General features: G+C 38.9%; 1 protein-coding gene across 2 annotated transcripts; it reads right to left on the reverse strand.

Annotated features, from left to right (window-relative positions):
- Positions 1–1,459: 1,459 nt before the first annotated feature.
- LOC137273867 (ATP-binding cassette sub-family E member 1) lies at positions 1,460–18,650 on the reverse strand. Of its 2 annotated transcripts, none has more exons than XM_067806760.1 (16): positions 18,465–18,650; positions 17,063–17,207; positions 16,505–16,590; positions 16,081–16,178; positions 13,388–13,505; positions 11,759–11,896; positions 10,903–10,972; positions 9,713–9,809; positions 9,326–9,537; positions 8,941–9,090; positions 8,445–8,576; positions 6,763–6,932; positions 5,205–5,347; positions 3,775–3,897; positions 2,777–2,888; positions 1,460–2,251 (listed from the first exon to the last, which is right to left on the reverse strand). In XM_067806760.1, exons 2-16 carry the CDS (start codon positions 17,193–17,195, stop codon positions 2,204–2,206), a joined length of 1,830 nt encoding a protein of 609 aa, XP_067662861.1. In that variant the 5' UTR covers positions 17,196–17,207; positions 18,465–18,650; the 3' UTR covers positions 1,460–2,203. The 2 variants fall into 2 exon arrangements, with proteins under 2 accessions (XP_067662861.1, XP_067662862.1); XM_067806761.1 differs by having other exon boundaries at positions 1,461–2,251; positions 18,461–18,613.
- Between the last annotated feature and the right edge of the window lie 3,185 nt (positions 18,651–21,835).

Genomic DNA, 21,835 nt, shown 5'->3' on the forward strand with positions numbered 1-21,835 from the left:
ACTGAAACGGGCGAGTGGTGACGAATGGAAAGCAACAGGACACACCATTAGCAAAGTATCACGTACTTCTACAGTCACACAGTGGGAATGTTACACTTTTATCAGCCATTGTCACGCAGACATGACGACGATGACATATCGCAGAACAAGAAGATGTTATCTGTGAATGTCGGTGGGCAGAAACGCTCCAAAGCTCATTTTCAGTCCATTGAGTCACGGCCGATCACATATTTTACGAGAGCTTCTTTTCAGTGTGAATGGTACTTAAGGGAACGATCTCTGCAATGCATTAGTTCAGCGCAGCTGGTGGTCAGGTTTCCGGATAAATTGTTCGATCTGGAAACTGGACACGTTTTGAGTCCAATCACTGACATAATGGTTGGTTGGTTTAACGCCACTCTCAGCAGCAATCCATATATTATATGTCGGCAGTGTGCAAACTATCGAGTCTGGCATGTGTCAACCAAGCCTTACCACCCAATGCCGTTAGTGTCATCTTACAAGCATGGGTTACTAGTATTGAAAGTCAGTTCTAACTCGGATCTTCATGGGTCCACTCACTTAATGACTGTAACATATTTTTGATGATCCAAGCCATTGTTTTGGGTGGATACTAGTCGAGAACCTATTCTTCCGCTTACAAAATCTAACAGGAATAGGGAAGTGAAATGGTGTTTCACTTCGATTTCAAGATTAGTTCCTTGTGATGCTACGCCACTGACATACTCGTCAGACGACCTCACCACGCAATGGTGACCACGCAACTTCTGACGGAAACGCGACGCAGGTTCAGAGGCGGTTAGACCTTTCTGAGAAAGGGAGGAGCACTTTTCATTTTCACGTCTGTTTCAGTTATCATTGAATAAACTTTCAGGAGAAAAGGGGGGTTCACCACCTACCTTCCCCAACACTCCCAACATAATTACGGTTGAGGAATACTCCTACAAGTGGTAACAGAAATAGTTGCGAACTATCATCGCTGCAAGTCGAATGTGATACATTTGTGAGAAGACACAAAAGAAAGCACCCAAACATTGTTTTGAAGGAATGCATATCTACGTGTCCCTTCAAACTGACCACCCTAAGGCTCTGCCCTCATCTCCACATTTTATCTTCTTCATACAGAGCACCTGGCACCGTGACAGCACCTTTGAAATCTTTCAATAACACCTTTCAACATCTGGTGGATCATGCATGCTGATCTACCAGAACGCAGTTGATTTTACTGCAACTTATTAACATTGAGCAAGTCACAGGAAGTCTTCTGCTTTTAGCAATATTACAGCAATATCAGGGTGGGGAAAATAGCAGATACAGTAATTTAAAGCCACACATATGCTTTAACCGCTCCTCTACCCCCACCGCCATGCATTCAGAAAGAGATTATTTTCTTGTTATAAAGAGGGAAATAGCATTATTATCCATAGTGTATGAAAGCCTTTGGCAATAAGAAAAACACCTGCAGTTCAAAGCTGTAGTTTATTTCACCTGTCAAACCCGATTCCAGATTTTGAAACAATTTCTTTCAAGTCACGCAAATTGATCCTGCTTCAAATGTACATGAACCTAGAGAAATGGAATATTTCTGTGACAGAAATTATTACAGTTGTAACTGAATATTTGTGCTGTGATTCTGCCAATGTGTCAGACAACTACTCCAGTCTTAAACAGGTAAAATATGCATAATATTTACAAATATAAATTTTATTTTACAATATACATCATATACACAGCTTCGAGAACTGATACCTTTTGATCTATCCAAAATTTCTGACACTGTTCCTAAATTTAGTAGTGTAATCTTTGAACCTCAGCTTCAAGCACAAAATAATGTGCTTACCTACGCTAATACGACAGCAAAATACATGGCTAGATATTTAGCCAATGCTCTTTTAAGTTACTACTGAAATATCAATTTGAAGTCGAACAGATCGACAGCAAAACTCATCAGTTCTGTACATTTGTAACTCATTTGATAATGCTCTTTAAAAGCTAAGTAGTGTCTGAGTCAGAGCTTAGAATGTCAGACTTTAGTCTTCAGCCCCATTCAACTTTATGAGTTGAGCATAATAAGTTAGACAGAGGATAGACATCCTCTGAGACCAGCCACCCTAAGGGTTGTCTCCCTTTGTAGCCAGGTAGTTGTCTCCCTTTACAACTTGATGCTGCCACTGGGTTTGAGGAAATGTGGCCCTTAAACATCTCAGTCCTCAAGGAAGAAGTAGTTCCCTCCCTTCTTCTGTTCCACATCCTGAAGAAAACAATTAGTGTTGTAAGGTGGGATTGGAAATAAGGGCATAAACACAAAACATAAGCTAAAACACTCCTGATTCATGACATGATTCTACTTAGTCCTAAAAATTACGTCAAGAGTTTTCAGGAGTTCAGTAAATATATGTCAGGATCTGGTACTCTACTCTTTCATGCCACAATAAGTAACAATTCATATAGTGTAAAATAATGTTGGAGCCCGATGAAACCATATCGAAAATATCACACATCAGTCACGGTACAATTATAGGTCATCTACCAAGTCACAAAGCCAGTCAGTCGTCTTACATCCTGTACAGGCGTGTTTGTTTCCTACCAGATGAACAACAGCTTGTGTTGTAATTCAAGCTATATCAAGTTGGTTATTAAGCAAGTCCAGTTATTGACATTACAGGACACAAAGACCCCATGAAACCATTCACCGAGGCTCATCATCCATCAATACAGTAGCCTCATGCTGGAGCAAGATCTAACCAACAACTCACACAAGGGTACAGACACCTACCTTCACTGACTGCCGCTTGTTGATCCTGGGTCGGAAGTTGTTGGGGTCCCTTCTGAAGGTGATCTCCAGGGACATCAGGAAACTGTTCATGCCATTCAGGAGGGACTGGGGACTGAAACGAGAGACCATGATACATCAATACTACAGAGTTGTACTTTGGGCTGAAGGGCATCAATAGTGAACCTCTAAAAAGCCATCAGGATAACATTAGATAAGCCATCTATTTGATTCATAGTCATCAATGATTCCGCATGACCACAAAGCTGGACATCCAGTTCTTGACATTACAGCCAGCCAGAGACATTAACCTTGACTCAAATGAAATCAGAGCCATGACTTGCTATAAGCGCTTCCTGAGCCATGAAGGTGCAAGATTGGGGCGAGTGTCAGAGAGGTTTTGACAGGGGTGGTGGGAGGGTTAGCCTCCCCTATGAAAAATCATTTGACAGCATGGAAATACGCAATTTCTGGGCATACTTAATCTGATAATCTAATAGTTAACTCAAATGAACACATTAAAATGGTTGTTTACCAAAACTACCTCAAACATTCTAAATTCAAAAACATTTGTATATTCCTCCCAAAAGACAGTAACTCCTCCAAAATCAGAGTGGTTGGAATCGCTGGACAGCCTACACTGTCATGAATATGCCAATATCACTGATATCCTGACCCAGTTGCCTCTTACAACAAGCAATAGAATGTTAAAGGATAATTTTAAACAGGGACCCAACGATAACCTGACCCACATGTCATGTCAGCTAGATGTAGAAGGGAAGTCAGAAGCGATGAACGTCTTTCACAAATACCATCTGTCAACCCTGGCCATGCTGAGGATATACCAATGAAGGGAACGGGGCCCAGTTGCACAAAGTGATCTTAGCGTTAAGACTATCTTAAGTCCGTTTCAGAATGGGAGAATCATTGTTGTGCCATGAAGTGAAATGACACGAGAAAGCTAAGAACAGCACAAGCCATTGTATCTAAGTTGCACTGACCTGTTAGCCTTTGTGCTCAAACCCGGATTTCCTTCAAACACGATGACACGGTCAGCAAGGTATGTAGCCATGATGAAATCGTGCTCCACAACAAATGCAGTCTTCTTGGCATGAAGAATAAACCTGCATTAAACAAGGTAAACAAAATTACACAACAATTTTCACTAGGGGTGATTGGAAAAAGAAGTTCCGATGGCGATCCACTGCATATCCAAAACAAGATGAGACAAAGATCTGCAGACTGTTTAAAACATGGCATCTTTTGTGACTATATGATTACTTTCAGTGTCATTCTCTTCAGGTGTCACCATAACATTAATATCATAAATTAGGAAGAACAAATATGTGTTACACTCACTGATCAATTACAAAATAACTTATTCCTAATTTGTGATATACAGTGCACCAGGTCTAATTCAGACTGGTTTAGGACTGAGTGAAATACTGAATTAGACAGTCCTAGTTACACAGATACTTCCCATATTGATGTTTTATCATCTCAATTATAGTTTACAAATTAGTGTTAATAGCATCAAAGGTAATTCACCACAAGACAAAATACACAAACAAATCAATGTGTTGTGTATTCAAGGTTTGTTGGCCAGTAGATAAGACAAAATATCCAAACCAATCAACAGGTTGTTTATTTAAGGTTCATTGTCCAAGCAGACTTCCTCCTCAGTCCAGGTTACAAGGCAATGTTTTTACTAATATTTACCTTTCAGGGTGACACTTTGGTCCAAAATCCGAAATCATGAGAGTCTGAGATACAAAACTTTTTCATGAACACAACAAAGAAATCTTATGTTGAGATCATCAAGTTCAGATGATTTTTAACAGCAATCCGAGAAATACAGAATCTGAATTGGACAGAGTGCACTGTATACAATACACAAACACTGACAAAATGCAACACTTCATGCACTGATTGTTGGAGTTGAATATTGATAAACTTAGAAGAAATAAATATTAGTTCATGATAATTGATATCATCGATAACATGAGGGTCAAATGAAGTAATGTTCTGTTGTAGAGAACTAGTGAGTGAGTGAGTTTTACGCCTCACTCGGCAATATTACAGCTATATGGCGGCGGTCTGTAAATAATCGAGTCTGGACCAGACAATCCAGTGATCAACAACATGAGCATCAATCTGCGCAATTGGGAACCGATGACATGCGTCAACCAAGTCGGCGAGGATGACCACCCGATCCCATTAGTCGCCTCTTACGACAAGCTGAGTCGCCTCTTATGACAAGCTGAGTCACCGTTTATGGCAAGCATGGGTTGCTGAAGACCTATTCTACCCCGGGACCTTCACGGGTCTTGTAGAGAACTAAAACGCAATGCAATCTCCATTGTTTCTACACAGGAGGCACATTTCTGCATTGCGTAAAAACCTTAATATATTGCATCTTCCTAGAACAAACCTCTTAATGACTTTGGCAGCGTGGAGACGCTGTTCGGAATCCAGGTAGGCAGAAGGTTCGTCAATCAAATAAACATCAGCGGGTTTTCCCAAACACAAGGTCAAGGCCACACGTTGCAACTCGCCACCAGACAAGTTCTGGACCTGGGGAGGACAGCAAATATGTTAATAATAAAACCACAAACATACTGACAAAGACAATCTTAGGCAATACAGGAAGGGTTGTGATAGTGTTTTTTCCCTTTTGAAGAATTATATATCTGCCTCATTTTCGGGATAAATCTATCAGCAATAGTTGCTAAGATTTTCTTTCTAATCATTGGCAAATATGTGCCTGAAATCTTAAATGTCCATGATACTACCATGGCAGTTGTCCTGGAATAGGCCAGTTTTGTAAAGGCAATTGTGGGGGTTTATGGGATTAAAAGCAGCATCAAACAACAGTATTTCATTCATATCAATGTGCATTTGCTTCAATGTGGAAAGTCGGCTGCCTTTCATTTTCATGTTGACAGGTATTACGCAGACAATTTACAGCTGTCTAACCATTTAACTCACCGGTTAAATGTGTTGAAATGACCTGTTTTTCCAGATGTGCTAATATTTATTAGGGAAAACAGTTAAAACTTTTCTTGACCCAATAAACTGTCGAACAGTCTTCTGACACCCATCTCTGATAACAAATGTGGTTTGATGAGTGAGCTGGGTTTTACACCACTTTTAGCAATATTCCAGTAATATCACCGGGATGGGCTTAACACAATGTACCTATGAGGTAAAAATCAAACTCTGATCTTTGGCATGACGAACGAACCCTTTAACACTAGGCCTAACGCCATTTTGAACCCACAAACATTTCTGGACTGGTTGTGTGATCTCACCTTACTGAAACTGGCTAACAGTGATACATTTGGTTGGTTATCAAGATCTGTTTAACAACACGTAAGGACAAAGTTGTCAAAGCAAATCTGATATATCTCCTTCCAATATGTTTAGGAAGGAACTAAAGGAGGTTCTCACTGTATTATTAACTGCCTCAGTTTCGGGATAAATCTATCAGCATTAATTGCTTAGATCATCTTTCTAATCATAGGCAGAATGTATGCTAGTGCTTATATATATGTCAAGTGCTAGTGCTTATATATATGTCAATTGCTGATTTCAGTTGGTCAATTGTTATATGCTGCTACAAAATCTAATAATGTCTTGACGTGAAATTGTCATGTGCATGAGTGAGTGATGGAATGGATGAGCACGTCTTTTGATGAAGCCGGGGATTGAACCCATAACATCTGCTCTCCAAGCGAATGCCTTAACCACTAGACCATGGAGACAGTTTATTATATATTTAAAAAGCATGTGGTAGACAAAGGATTATCTGCAAAACAATGACAACGTAATACAGATTCTCCTGATAAAAACGCTAACTCCTCATGTACCTTTGTTTTGACTCATTTTCACAATAAATCTGTCTGTATCCATTGCTAAGATCTCCTTCCTAATCACAGGCAACAACTTTAGACTTATGTCCCACAACAGTATTAAAGATAAAATTGTACCTCCTGGTCAATGATGCTCTCAATCATCAGGGGTTTCATGACGTCAGTGACAAACTGAGGGTGGATGTAGGCATCTCGGATTTTCTCATGAAGCAGCTGACGGACTGTGCCCTGGTGCTTAGGGCTGATTTTCTGGGGTTTGTAGCTGATGTTGAGGACAGGAGTCTTGCCTGGGAAGCAAGAGTACAGTATAAGGCATGTAAGAAGGCTCAGCCCAATATTCTTGCTAAATCACCGGCGGCTGTGATAAAAGCAGGTTTAGGCAGGAAGACATATGGTTGATATGAGCACCTATTACGATCAGTTCTTATGGCAAACAACAGAATGTTACAAACATGGCATGTTGTTAAGGTCATTTGCTCACAATGATCACAAAAATTGTGTTCTCCCCTTAACAAAATATTGTATTGGAGTTTGCAATAAATGTCAAAAATAGTGAGGATTCTGTGTTCCATGAATGAATATCTGTTTCTGTTCAAAGAGTCAATCTCAAAACCCTTTACATAGCGTGACTCATCCCTGTTCAATTTAGTACATGACCTTGATAACATCCTCTTCATGAGTTCAGTCATGTTGTCTTTTTCCTCTCTTGCATAAATACTGTTAATGACTTCATCTTATTCCCAATGTGCATCTTTGAACAATCACAACAAAGCTGGGCGACAGTTCCTGACAAATGTACATATATCTGAACTCAGATTTTTTGGCTGAGTTGTTGTTTAAGGCCTCAATATTCCAGTGGGAACTCAACTTTGATGTTTAGGGAACAATTCAAAGTTGGGATTAAAGGTTGCAAAGAAGCCTGAACTGTTTCCAAGACTTCTGAAGAATTCCAATCTATTTGCCACTAATCAGCATAATGTGAGAAAAACAAGTGCTTATTTTCAGATGTTCTTTGACATAGTAATATCAATTCAATGAACGATAAAGCCCATTCCTGGATTTTTTTTCTTTACAGAGGATTATCGGTCATCTCAACCAAACCATATTTATTTAATTACCACTGTATTTCAATGATTACTTGTTAAAAACCATGCTCATCAGTATCACAGCTGTCTGTAAATAATCTAGTCTGGACCACACAGTCCAGTGACCAATATCATGAGAATCGTGCTACACAAATGGGATACCATGACATATTTTAAGGAACTATTCAATATCCATCCATTAATTTATAATATAAGTTATCACATTGTGTCAAGGGAAACATGGGGTTTTATCAGTCCCGGGGAATACAACCTTACTCGGGACTGATAAAACTGCGCATTTCCCTCGACACGATGTGATAACGCATTTATCTAGCTGAATGTTTTCACTAAATCAAAACAAAACAACACGCATCGAATTGACTTGTGTTGACATATGTGAGACGCCACTATTTGACCTCGATGCACCGCACGATATTAAAGGCTTGTCGATGCACGCTTTTCTCACTTCGCGTCGTCACCGAGGCGTAGCGGGGTGATATGACTTTTGTAGCGGGAGTACACGACTTTTATACTCCCACTCGTGGATCGTGATGGATGTACATGGTATTTTATTAGAGTCACGTGGACCAATCAAAACTCGACATTCTTACATGAGGCTAGATAATGACAATTAAGGAAACTTGATACTACAAAGAAGGGTGAGATCAATTCCTACTGACACTACCCATAATGATGGATTCTATTGTTGCCTACCTCCTTCGTCAGGTTCCAACTTCCCTGCCAACATTCGGATAAATGTCGTTTTGCCAGTTCCATTCTCACCCAACATGACAATGATCTCAGAGTCGGTGAAGGCACCTGGTTCAATATTCAGCTGGAAAGTTCCTGAAAGAATGTACACATTACTGTATTGCGGTATAGGGAAGATTGCCCGTCCCAAAGTCCCAGACAGGTGAATTTTGTGGATGCCGGGTTAGAAAAAAATCTAGTCTGTCCTGATGTTGAGACAGGTGTTGAAATGGTGTTTTATTCATATTTGGTGGACAGACTAGATTTTGGCAGGACTAGTAAAAATTTGATCAGCCAGACCTGTGGACACAGACTGTTTAACGAACACCATAAAACCAGCCACAGTCAAGTCTCATACTCCAAACACGACATGGAAGGTACTTGGTAATGCACGACTATGTAATTTCATACACTACACAAGAAACAGCCAGCACTAAGACAGGAAATCTGTACAACATACCCAGTTTCTTCATCATGCCTGGGTACTCATAGCGACACACCCTCTTGATCTCCTCCTCAATGGCTGTTTCTGCCACCTTGAAGGTCAAGGATGTTTCTCGGAATCGCAGGTTTTCCGTTGGAACAAACCCATCCAAGAAAATGTTGATACCTGAAGTATCAAAAAAATGTCCTCCTGAGCAAAAGGAATCAAGATGACTGTAGTTTTTTCTGACAATTGTTAGGGTTAAAGATGAGACTAATAAACAGGTACAAGGTAAAACCATAAGGCATTTTACTAAAACAAGTCTATAGATAGACACTGACAAAGCCAGAATATGGGCATTCTAATTATAACCATCGTTTAGCATAGCCAAGTATGACTAACACAATATGACAATACTAACCTTCCCTGACACTGAAGGGCATAGTGACCACACCATAGGCTCCAGGTACACCATACAGGCAACAAATGAAGTCAGACAGGTAGTCCAACACAGACAAGTCGTGTTCAACCACGATGATATACTTGTCTGGGTGGATGAGGCTACGAATGGTCAGAGCAGCTTTTAACCTCTGCTTCACATCCAGATAGCTAGATGGCTCATCAAACATGAAACTGAAGAGAAACATGTCGTACAGAATCAACATTCAACAGACGCTATCACATACTAATAGATTATTGGCTATAAAAAAGATGCTGTATCTTCATGTAACTTACAACAAGGCTCAAGAAACTTGCAGACCATATAGATGACTTGGCAAGTTCAAAAGTTTCGCAACACAAAACTTACATGTCTGCTTTCTGCACACACACAATAGCTATAGCAAATCTCTGCAGCTCCCCACCAGACAAGTCCTCCACATTCCGGTCCCGTACATGCATCAAGTCTGAAAGCAGATGGCAACAGTCAACACGCTTTTACACTGATGTGTTATCTTCAAGACAATATGATTCAGTGTCCTCACATTTGTCAAGTGTAAAGTGTAAACTTCACTATACACAACCATATCATTCGCTTTAAACAGAAACGTCAAATGGAATTATGTTTTTTCATGAAATACACTTTAAGTGGAAAATTTTAATCATAGGTACACAGATTTCTTTTGTTAAAAAGCCAAAAGTAAGAACTCCTAACTTTATTCCATCTACTGACTGTTGAGACGTGCTATGCCAAAAACAAAGGGGTCGAAAGCTAGAGTTCTTGGCTGTAGGGGCCTTGAGGGGCCCTATACGGGTGCTCTCAAACCCAAAAAAAATTGTTTTGAAAATATTTTTCATCAAAATATATTTACAACTATTGTAGGTCTTAAAAATGGCATTTTAATGTCTATATGTAACTAAAGGAGGACTTCTTCTGAAAAAGAATCGAATCATATGTACAGATATGTACAGTAAGAACTCCTAATTTTGTTACATCTACTGACAGTTGAGTCCTGCTATGGTTAAAAAAGTTGACATTAGGAACTATTGTTGTCACACTGACTAAATAATTCAGCAGCAATGTAAACCAGCAGCTGATACTATGATGACCAATGACCACATTTAATTCTAAAATTTAAATTTAGATCTAAAATTTTCCACATCAATGAATTCAGGCTCTCTAAAACATGATTAAATTTTCCCTAAAGTCTAAAACATTGTTACTCAGACAGATTGGATTCTCCACAAGTGTACGATGGGTCATGGACATTTTCTGGTGTCGCCCTGACGAGAATTACTGAAAATATTGCTAAACATGATGTTAAACCAAACACATTCACTGTTATTTCAAACAAGGATTATCTGAGCTGGAATCTGTAGTCCTTGAGTTATGCTCCGGAAACAAAATCATTACAGACGGACGGACAGACGGAGAGATGAGGCGTCGACTATATCCTTCCTGCATTACATGCCGGGAGGATAAAAATGTGTACCCTGATTAATCTCGTTTTTTTAACAATTATGTAGCGAGATGCATGTAGTGTATGACAAATTACATACCGAGCTGTGTGCAGATGTCAACCTGGTTCTCCATCTCATCCTTCTTGTCCAGCAGCATTTGAACCGCCCCCTATTTGCAGCAACACAGAACATTAACTGCATGTCCTCCAACACAGCAACTCAAGCATCAAACATTCCCAGGAAAGTCTCATACCAGTGTTTATCCTCAATGTTCAATCAGAATGTGAACAGCAAATAAATTAATCCTCGACTTTCCTCACATTATACACTCAGTATGCCCTCACATACAGCAAACGTTGAGTGAACTGTGATAAACTCATCATACAATCTTTTAAAGAAAAGAGATATTTATGCAGATTACCATTCTAAAATTTCATGTCTGGTGATATACTGGCAATAATGACTAAAGTATAATACTCTAAAGTGTACATATGTTGGTCAATAACATTGCCTTCTACACCAGAGAACAAAGTTCCCAAATCAATGATGCAGTATCATGATACTGTTCAAAATGAATACTATTTGATTGTATCCAAGGATGAATGACCAGTCCTATTTTAATGAGTCCATGAAAAAAATATGGTTAAACTTTTCTTTAGTCACCTGCCATTATCTTTTAGGTCAGTTATCAAAGAAACGTGATAGAAAACCAAAATACAAGTTAAGATCAGATTGATACTGATATTTATAACAAAAATTTCTAGCAAAAGATCCACCCAGATTCGTGTGTACCATTCAGATTAACTAGCTGTGCATGTGAATTTGTGCAAATAACTTTATATGCAAACAAGGTAAAAAAAATGCACATTCTCTGAAAGCAAAATTCATTTAACAACTTGAAAGGTAGGTAAAATAAAAGCAACACATCGCAGCCATGTACTGTGAATGAACCCACCTTGACCGCCTTGGGGATCTGGTCCACGTACTGTGGTTTGATGAGAGCCTTGAGATCATCCTCCAGGATCTTGGTGAAGTAGTTCTGTAACTCAGAACCTCGGAAATATGTTAGGATTTCCGTCCAGTCAGGGGGTTCCTGCAATACAATGTCAAGGTAGGATTTAGTTTATCTTGCCAAAATATTGGACATGCTGGAGCTGGTATGTCAGACTGCTCGTTTCAGTCAACATGTTAATTACTAGTGTGTTTATCATCATAGTCAGATGACAGAGGTAGGTGTAAAAGAGTACGTTCTTACTAAGGTATGCTATGTATTGTGATACAAGGCTCTTGGTTCAGTCTGTTTCAGTACATTAGATATGATCATAATGCAGAAAACTGACAAGAGCCAAACCTTATGATGTTTAATACTTTCAAAAAAAAATAGCCATAATTTTTGTTATTTTGAACGAACAAAACTGTCCTTTCATGACAACATAGTAGATTAGTACACATCTGAAAAAACAGAATTTGCAGATTGCATTATGTGGTACCAAACTGAAGGCAAAATACAGCAGACTGGTATTTATTGTAAACAGCGGTATTTTTGGTAAACAGAGTGGTATTTTTTTTTAGACAGTTGTATTTTTTTGAGAACGGGGTGGTATGTTTTTTGTAAACATAGCGGTATTTTTTTTCGTAAAAAACAGTATAACAATTGCAAAATTCTCTCTCCAAAAGGAACATCAAATCAGCCATGACATTGAACATTTATGGCTGTCATTAACATAGGTGCAAATACATGTTGGTCTGGTTTCACAAATTTACTTCTGTAATTTACTTGTGATCTAGCTAAAGCCTATGAAACCGTGAATACCGAGCCTCGACACCTATCTCTCCAGCATGCTCGATCAGCCTCATGTTTACAATGGTATCTTCACTCATCATCAAGGATGTGAACAGCATGAAATCATTGGCTGCAAACTAGCTGGGGGTCAACTTTTCAACTCTTGTCAGTGGTACAATTGCAACAATTGATCAAAAATTGAATCCGGCACTTTATTTTCGGTAACCATTATCACTATTTCGACCTGATGTTTGACTACCTATTTCAATTATTTCCACAGAGCCAGAGCAAAATTCTGACTAAATCAGAGCAGTTTCAAGCGCTGAAAATAAGGCGATTGGTTGGGCTAATTATCTAATGAGAATTGTTAGTAGACATCAAGTTGACGTATTTCATGCTAAAAAGTCAACTCTGAGAGAAAAAGGAAATCTGATGATTCTCCTTCTATAAAGAAGTGAATCGAAAACGACTGAATAAAGCATCCAGTATTGAAAATTGCATTGAATCAAGGTCTGGGTGAATCATTGCAGCTTTATCATATGGTATGTTTCAAAACTGGATAAGTGAGGCAATTCTGCATTCCCTTAACCATGATGTTATGTTTATAATAAGGAACATTTACTACCAGTATTAAAACCTTACCAAAACATAGTCTTCACATTATTGATTTTTACCCTTTTCGCAAATTCTTTAGAGTAATACATATCACACACTCAAATAACATTGGAATCTCCTATATACTAATGCTATCTATTGCAGTTGAACACATCCCTGACTAGCTATAAAACACAATGGCCTTACATTATATCTGCCAAGGTTTGGCTTCTGTTTTCCTGCAAGGATTTTCAGAGCAGTTGACTTTCCAATTCCATTTGTCCCCACCAATCCCAGTACTTCTCCTGGTCGAGGAATTGGTAATCTGAAAGGAGAGACGAAATAACTACACCACGCACCATTGGCAGGCCTAAGTATTAAAGAAGAAATGAATAGATGATTTCGACATAACAGGGGAAATCACTAACAAGCTTCATCCCTGGCCTACACAATTACCTGCTTTCAGGTAATGTACCATGCTTAATGTCGTTTTTTCAACTTGTTCACTGAAAATGAATGACCTTTACATGTGATTGTTTGTTGGTTTACATCCCTCAAAAATATTCCTGCTATAACACTGCTGTCTGTAAATAATAGAGTCTAGTCCTTAACATTCAGTGATCAATAGCATGAGCATCAACCCATGTTATTGGGAGACAATGTGGTAACAACGCTAGTGAGCCTGACCATCCAATGCCACCAGTCACCTCTTACCATACACATGGTTTGCTGAAGACCAATTCTACTCTGGGATCTTCATGGGATTGACCTTTCATGAAACAAAATCACTTCAGGGTCTCAGTCTCAGGTTTCAAGATCAACATCTTCATTATTGGACCTATGTCACAACCACTAACATTTTGAACTGATTGTCTAAATACAATAAAATGCTTAAGTACTGTCACATAATGATATCAGGGCTCCAGATAATTTTTCAACATGAGGAGTATGTACACCTTATTTTGCAATAATAGAGTACTGGGAAAATTTTGAGCACTGAATGGAATTCAATGGCATGTAAGTAATCTTGTGTTTCGATTCACATATGCCCTACAACATTGCGACTCTTACGTAAACAGGTCAATAAACAAACTAAAGCAATACTTTTCCTGATAAATACGTCCTTACATGATTCTAAGACTGTACACCACTACTGTGGTGTGTATCTGCTACATTTTATTTTTTTTTTCTACCGTATCATACATATTTTTTATATGTACATACGCCAAAACACATCTTATCTAGACAATGAAATGTAATATGTGAAGTCAAGAGATCAAGATATATTTTTCAAAATAAATCACAAAAATTCCAAATGACATTTTTCCAAATTTTCAACAAAACCTCATTTTCGGGACAATTGTGTCAACATCTTAATTCTTAACATGTAATAATCATTGGCTTGATGAAAATTCAAATAACAGCTAACACTAACAGAAAGGGGATAGAATGATCATGGTGCTCTTGTTCCCTCATCACAACAGTGATGGACTTAAGCCGCAAGTTAAGGCTTAGTCACACCATCAATATTTCCGCCATATCATGAAAAACAAAAAGTTACATAGTTGTGATAACTGCAGTTAATTATACAAATCTTTTGACAGAGTGTAGTAAGATAACTAGATTATCACAGAAAGAGAACTTAAAACTATATGTAACTATAAAATGAAACAACTATTACCAACAATTCAATGGACAGAACATAATCCACAAATGAAGGTAGATCACTTGGGGACCATGAGCACTTACAGTCCTTTCACTACCTGCATGGGCCCAAGCTGGATTTAAATTCTTTCAGAAACTGGTGATCTTTTAATAAACCAGACGTAACTTGTGTAGGAACATACATACCAGAACGGTTAAATTTTAACTTAAAAACATGGACATCACATTTTTCTTGCATCAACTGTTATAAAATAGCACTCAAATTAATCTGCAGTACAGTTAAAATTGCATCCTGCTCACTTGTACGATTATAAATAATTAAGTGTTTAAATCTATTTTACTGAGAAAGGCTTTGTCATTATTTTGTTCTGTCAAAAATAATCCTGTTGCTTCTACCTATTTTTAATCTTCGTAACAATTTCTGGTATGGAACTTCAAACATCGTTACACAGTTCTGAACAAAACTAGCCGTGCTGCCAGGAGTACGGTATACCCTGAACCTTGCAGTGCAGTGATGTTTATGCACTGTTCAACGCTGTACAGAGTGCATGTTCAGAAGTTGTGTTTTGTAACATCATGCCTTCCAAAGAGTGTCTTCGAACACTGGAGTTGACTTACTTATTGAACGTACTAATGATCAACTAAAACTGTCAAGTGTGATAACCTGTTTAGTCATTCAACTGTGACATATATTTCTATAATTGTCAATTCAATTTCATGTTGTGTTATTCAGTGCAATTCATGCTTGGATGACATGAAGTTGAAAAAATACATATGAAAATGTCCTATTTCTTGTATATTCCTTTTCTTGTGAACGATCATGAGCAGTTAAATCCTATTAGATTTGAAAAAATCTCATGTTCTTGGTCTCATGTGTGATTTTATCTCACATCTTTTCCATTTTTATCCCTGCACACTGTGATTGCACATTGCACATACTTGATAAAACTAAGACATCTTTATACTAGATGCCTATCAGACATACAGCTAACATTATTCATTCGTCTACCTTTCACGAGAGCCTCATTTTCGGGACAAAAGTGTCAACATTTTTATTCCGACTGTGCATTAATCATTGGCTTGATAAGATTCCATAAAAATACTTGTTGACATGGACATGAGACAATATAAATATAAACATGAAATAAGTTAGAACTTTACTGTGTTTAATGCTTAGACACTAACCATTATCTGCATGCCATTTGACATTGCTGGACAAGACACAGTATTCTTACCTGTGTAATTTAAAGGAGTTGGCACTATATCTATGTGTCGTTTCTTTATGTAAATTGCTAGGTAAATTGATGATTGACAAGGCTTCAAATGGACATTTCTGAAAAAGAGATGTTTACACATCAAGTATATTTCCAACTCGGTTTAACAACATTAAAATATTTCTCTCACTACAAGGCTACGAGGAAGGATGATCTATTAATGTTCTCAAAACGTCAGTACAATAAAGGAGGAAAATCAAAAATGACAGTGAACACTTTTACATTAGTGAACAAAATCGTTAATTCATACTTGATCATGTTGATGTAATTTTAAAATATAAAGATTCATCAACATCAAAACATGTGAAAACTAAATTACAGAGTACATTTTAAGAGATTACATAACCTGTGTTAAATGTGTGAGTTTCACAGAAAGTGGACTCACCTTTGCACATATACCACATCCTATACACAGCTCTTCTGAAATAAAGGCTATCTTATCGGCTGGCGTAACCTCAATACATAGTTTTCCTGAAATCAAAGAGTGGAATCAAGAAAGGTGTGCTGCAAATGCCACTTTAATCCCATTTTGTTTTATGTACTTCTTGTGCAAATGGTTCAGATCTGGCTTATAATTCTGTCACTGACATATTGAAAACAGCCGATGATAAATTCTTCACCGTATATGTATGTCATGGGATTTTGTGTAAAAATATGGCATTTGAAAGTTCTTTTGACTCTTTTGAGTGGCATATGACTTATGCACTAACATTTACCATAAGCATAAGAATGTTCTCGAGATTGGTCCTGTCATAATTAAAACAGGTAACATCTACAAGTACAAAGCCATAAATTAGTTTAATGCAGTAAATAAAGAATTCCATTTTGGAATATTTAATGACATTGGCAGAAGACTCCGATCCGAGTTTCAGCCCCAGAAAAGGTGTAGATAGACACATATGAACAAAAACAATCATGGCAATTCTAAAAGACATGCTCTTACCCATTCGAACCACTGGACATGATTTCTTACATTCCTGCCGACATTTCTTGGGTTTGCACTTGTCATTGTTGACAATGGCTATACGTGTGAGTTTGTCTTCCCCCGAATCTTTGTTATCTTTTCTTTTTGACATCTTGGTCAGTTACTGCAAAATGCCAGAGAGATTTCATGAGCTACGTTTTCCCCAAGATGAAAGGGTTTGCGAAATAAATCATATCACACTTGTTATTCATCATTTATTATAAGGTTACTTATATATAGCGCTGAACTTGATGCTGCACAGGCATACTCTAAGGACAGGAACATAATGTATATTTAATTGCCTTGTGAAGTGCAAGAAGTTCAACAGTCCAGATTTACCCCAGCGTGTATGCTGGTCTGGAAAGAACCTGTGTCATAGTGAGTGAGTGAGTGAGTCTATTTTTACGCCGCACTCAGCAATATCCCAGCTATATGGCGGTGGTCTGTAATTAATCGAGTCTGGACCAGACAATCCAGTGATCAACAACATGAGCATCGATCTGCACAATTGGGAATCGATGACATGTGTCAACCAAGTCAGTGAACCTGACCACCCGATCCTGTTAGGGTTAGGTTAGTAACTAACGCTACACAGTTGCCTTTTAAGGGAATCATGGGTTGCTGAAGGCCTATTCTACCCCGGGACCTTCACGGGTCACATATGTAATAAATAACTTCAAATTAATTCAGTTTATTATGTTCTAGAAGTTCAATGCTGACTGAAAACTATCATGCACAGCCCATACAGTCCAAATATGCTTACTTCACATTCCAGATGCCACAAATAGCATCATGTTGACTCATCCATAACTTCGAGTTGGAAAGAAAAATGTGAAAAAATTCAACAAACATGACAAAATATTTTTTCCTACACTGGTTTTAATCATAAGCTGATAAGTTTGAGTTAACCGGAGTTCACCATTTCAGAACTGTTAGGTTAACTCCTGTCAATATCTTCCATATGCCATATGGTACATTGATGCGGTTGGTTCGCCGTCGCTGTTTTTTTTCCAAATTATCCATACGTTTTGATAAATATTCGCCCCGGTCACAGTTTGGTATGAGCATAAACGAAACATGGACACTTCTCACAATCCAATCTGTCATAACACCTACATACCAGACGGTCGAGGAATTCGTTGTTCGAACCTCACATCAAATAATCAGAGAAAGGGAACATTCCGACTTTGCCTGCTCTGTCCGAGTCAAGTAAACGCGATAAATAAACTGCTGACTACAACACTCGATGCTTATTTCAAATTACGTGCAGTGAGAAGAAAACCCACGTGCAGATATGAGCATATGCCGGGGTAAAAGAATAAAATACAAGTCACTACCATATTCACATCCCTGTATCGTACAAAAAGTAAATCTTACATACACAGGTACGCCCAATCCGGGCGAAGTCTTGTAGTTAAGTTCAACACTTGTGAATCTGAATTGTTTTTCTTCGGAAATGCTACAGTATTGTGGTCAAAATGGCGTGAATTTCCACATGGTGTTGCAATGGCGGGGAGTGCGCCCTCTTCTAAGGGATGTAACTCATGTTACGAGCGCGAATACCGCTAAGGAACATATTTCATGCGGTTGATTTCTTTATTCTGTTTAAGGAAGTTACCCAGAAGCGAACGCTGACAAAATGAGCAGACAATAATATAAAATATTGTGACAGTGAGTGGTCATGCTTGAAATATTCTCATGACAGCTTGTAAAGATTCAAGTTAATTTTGACTTCTGCAAGAAAGACCCACGCCATTGGGGACTGAGCAATCCGAGTTCCGTGCCTCCTTGAGATGGATGCTTGACTCGGAATCCCAGGAATGTTAAGATGATGGCGATGTCACAAAAATACACTCTAGGTGATATATACACATTTCAAATGGACAGTAAATATATTATATCAGGTGATATTAATGTTACCATATCTAACAAACCAATATTTGCACGTGCTTTCAATTTCTCTATGTGTTTTTTTTTTCTTGCCTTTTGTGAAAAAGTATTTGTCATCGCCCATCCGTAAACATCCGGATTAGAATCGGTCTCAGAAAACAACCCCTATGTTTGTCGTAAAAGGATACAAACCGGATCGGATGGTCAGGCTCGCTGACTTCGTTGACACATGGCACCGTATCCCAATTGCACGGATCAACGCTCATGATGTTGGTCACTTGGACACTTCCAGACTCGATTATTCACAGACGGCCGCAATAAAGCTGGAATAGACAGTCGCAATAAAGCTGGAATTATGGATGAGTGTGGAGTTAAAACAAACAAACAAACAACAACTCTTAGGAGTGTTGTCAGATTCCTTGTTCTTTTTAACCTACACCCAACACTGTTCTGTTTGTATATTCTGGTACAGCGAAGTTAACACGATATTTGATTCCCAGATCTGGACGTTTTTCAAACCGAACGAAGCACTCGTAAAATTTAGCCAAGTGCTTTCCTAACCAGGGGCGTAGCAAGCTCCCTTTTCGCGCACGCCCGACAGGCTGCAAAGTTTTCTATTTTGACAGTATTTTGGACTTGCTTTTTCAGCAATAATCACGTGTAAGCCCGGACTTGTTTTAATAATAGCTACGCCCTTATGAACAGCGTGCGTCCGACGGGTTGGGAGATTCAGAGAGAGAGAACTGGGAACCAATAAAAATTAAGTCTATGCTCATTAGACGTTATACAGGCACCACCAAGCCATGTTCATTAGACGTGACATAGGCACCAGCAAGCCAGTTTCGTTAGACGTGACATAACACCAGCAAGCCATGTTCATCAGACGTGACACAACACCAACAAGCTATGCTCGTTAGACGTGACATAACACCAGCAAGCTATGCTCGTTAGACGTGACATAACACCAACAAGCTATGCTCGTTAGACGTGACATAACACCAGAAAGCTGTGCTCGTTAAACGTGACATAATACCAGCAAGCTGTGCTCGTTAGACGTGACATAACACCAGCAAGCTATGCTCGTTAGACGTGACATAACACCAGCATGCTATGCTCGTTAGATCTGGCATAGGCCCCTGCAAGCCCTGCTCATTAGGCGTGAAATAAGCACCAGTAAGTCATACTTTTTAGACGTGGCATAAACTACAGCAAGCCATGTTCGTTAGACGTGACATAACTACAGCAAGCCATGTTCGTTAGACGTGACATAACTACAGCAAGCCATGTTCGTTAGACGTGACATAACTACAGCAAGCCATGTTCGTTAGACGTGACATAACTACAGCAAGCCATGTTCGTTAGACGTGACATAACTACAGCAAGCCATGTTCGTTAGACGTGACATAACTACAGCAAGCCATGTTCGTTAGACGTGACATAACTACAGCAAGCATGTTCGTTAGACGTGACATAACTACAGCAAGCCATGTTCGTTAGACGTGACATAACTACAGCAAGCCATGTTCGTTAGACGTGACATAACTACAGCAAGCCATGTTCGTTAGACGTGACATAACTACAGCAAGCCATGTTCGTTAGACGTGACATAACTACAGCAAGCCATGTTCGTTAGACGTGACATAACTACAGCAAGCCATGTTCGTTAGACGTGACATAACTACAGTAAGCCATGTTCGTTAGACGTGACATAACTACAGCAAGCCATGTTCGTTAGACGTGATATTGGCACCAGCAAGCCCTGCTCGTTGAGTTTTTAGGGTCGGTGACTGTCTTCGTGGCATCATGTCCCGATGGCGTAGGGGCATTGCTCACACTATCAATCGCTGGTTTGTCGGGTCAATAATTTGACATGTGGCTGGACTCCTGGTATGGACGTTGTAATACACAACCATATACAACGACTTTGCAGGTTTTATCTATTGTTATTCTGTCAATAATTTGTATCAATTATTTGTCAATAATTCTGTATCATATACGGAGAATAGTTAGCAGCACTATTCCAGTTATATGGTGACTGCCTGATAATAATCCAGTGAGTGATATTATGGCAAACCACGAATCCATGGACATTGGGGAACGCTCACGTGCAGTGAACATGGTTACCGGTCTATCTGCCCGGTCCCTTCATCCATTAGTACGGGTCCATATCTTGCTGATGAGCAATTGTAACCCGATAATAAGCGAAGGTTATTGCTGATAAAATACATAAATAGCAGCTCTGTAAACTTTCATATCCAATGCTACAGGCGGTGCACTTCGCTATTTTGATATTTTCGTACGTCTTGTTTAAGAATTTATTAAGGTGCGTGTGCGTGTGCGTGTGCGTGTGCGTGTGCGTGTGCGTGCGTACGTATGGGTGAATTGGATCTGGTCGCCAAAACGTGTAGTTGAAAGCAAGCTAGAATCCCAAGATAATAAAATACCCCGAATGTAAATCTTCACAAAATGGTATTTTATCGCTACACTTGGCTGCATCTCAGATATATGGTGTTGATAACGAAGATGTTTTTCTGTCGATGACTTCATACAGCCTTGAACAGTGGGGGGATCTGTTTGAGGTTAAAGTGACACGCTGGATCTCAGCCCTCATCGGTGGGCTTTCTTGAGTGGAATGTTTTCCAAGGCCGGGCGTACTCAATCACTCAACGGTACACACACACAGATGGGAAATATATTGTAACATATTTTCATGACGCCGTTTCATCGTATTTATCCACGACTGTAAGCTCTGACAATTTTACCTGATCTATGGTTTGAATTTTCTTAAGAACTCACCAATAATCTGTTTTGACACACACGTATCATATCAAACCCTTAAACGATTTCCTCTGCACTTTCAGC

Source organism: Haliotis asinina, chromosome 2, assembly GCF_037392515.1.
Source record: "Haliotis asinina isolate JCU_RB_2024 chromosome 2, JCU_Hal_asi_v2, whole genome shotgun sequence".
Classification (NCBI taxonomy): Eukaryota; Metazoa; Mollusca; class Gastropoda; order Lepetellida; family Haliotidae; genus Haliotis; species Haliotis asinina.

Coding starts and splice junctions, on each gene's coding strand:
- LOC137273867 (XM_067806760.1), bottom strand. CDS start 17,195: ATGTCAAAAAGAAAAGATAACAAAGATTCGGGGGAAGACAAACTCACA. Junction 8,577..8,940: donor AGGCATGATGAAGAAACTGG/GTATGTTGTACA, acceptor ACATTCTTTCAG/GAACTTTCCAGCTGAATATT. Junction 3,898..5,204: donor GCTGCCAAAGTCATTAAGAG/GTTTGTTCTAGG, acceptor TGTTTAATGCAG/GTTTATTCTTCATGCCAAGA.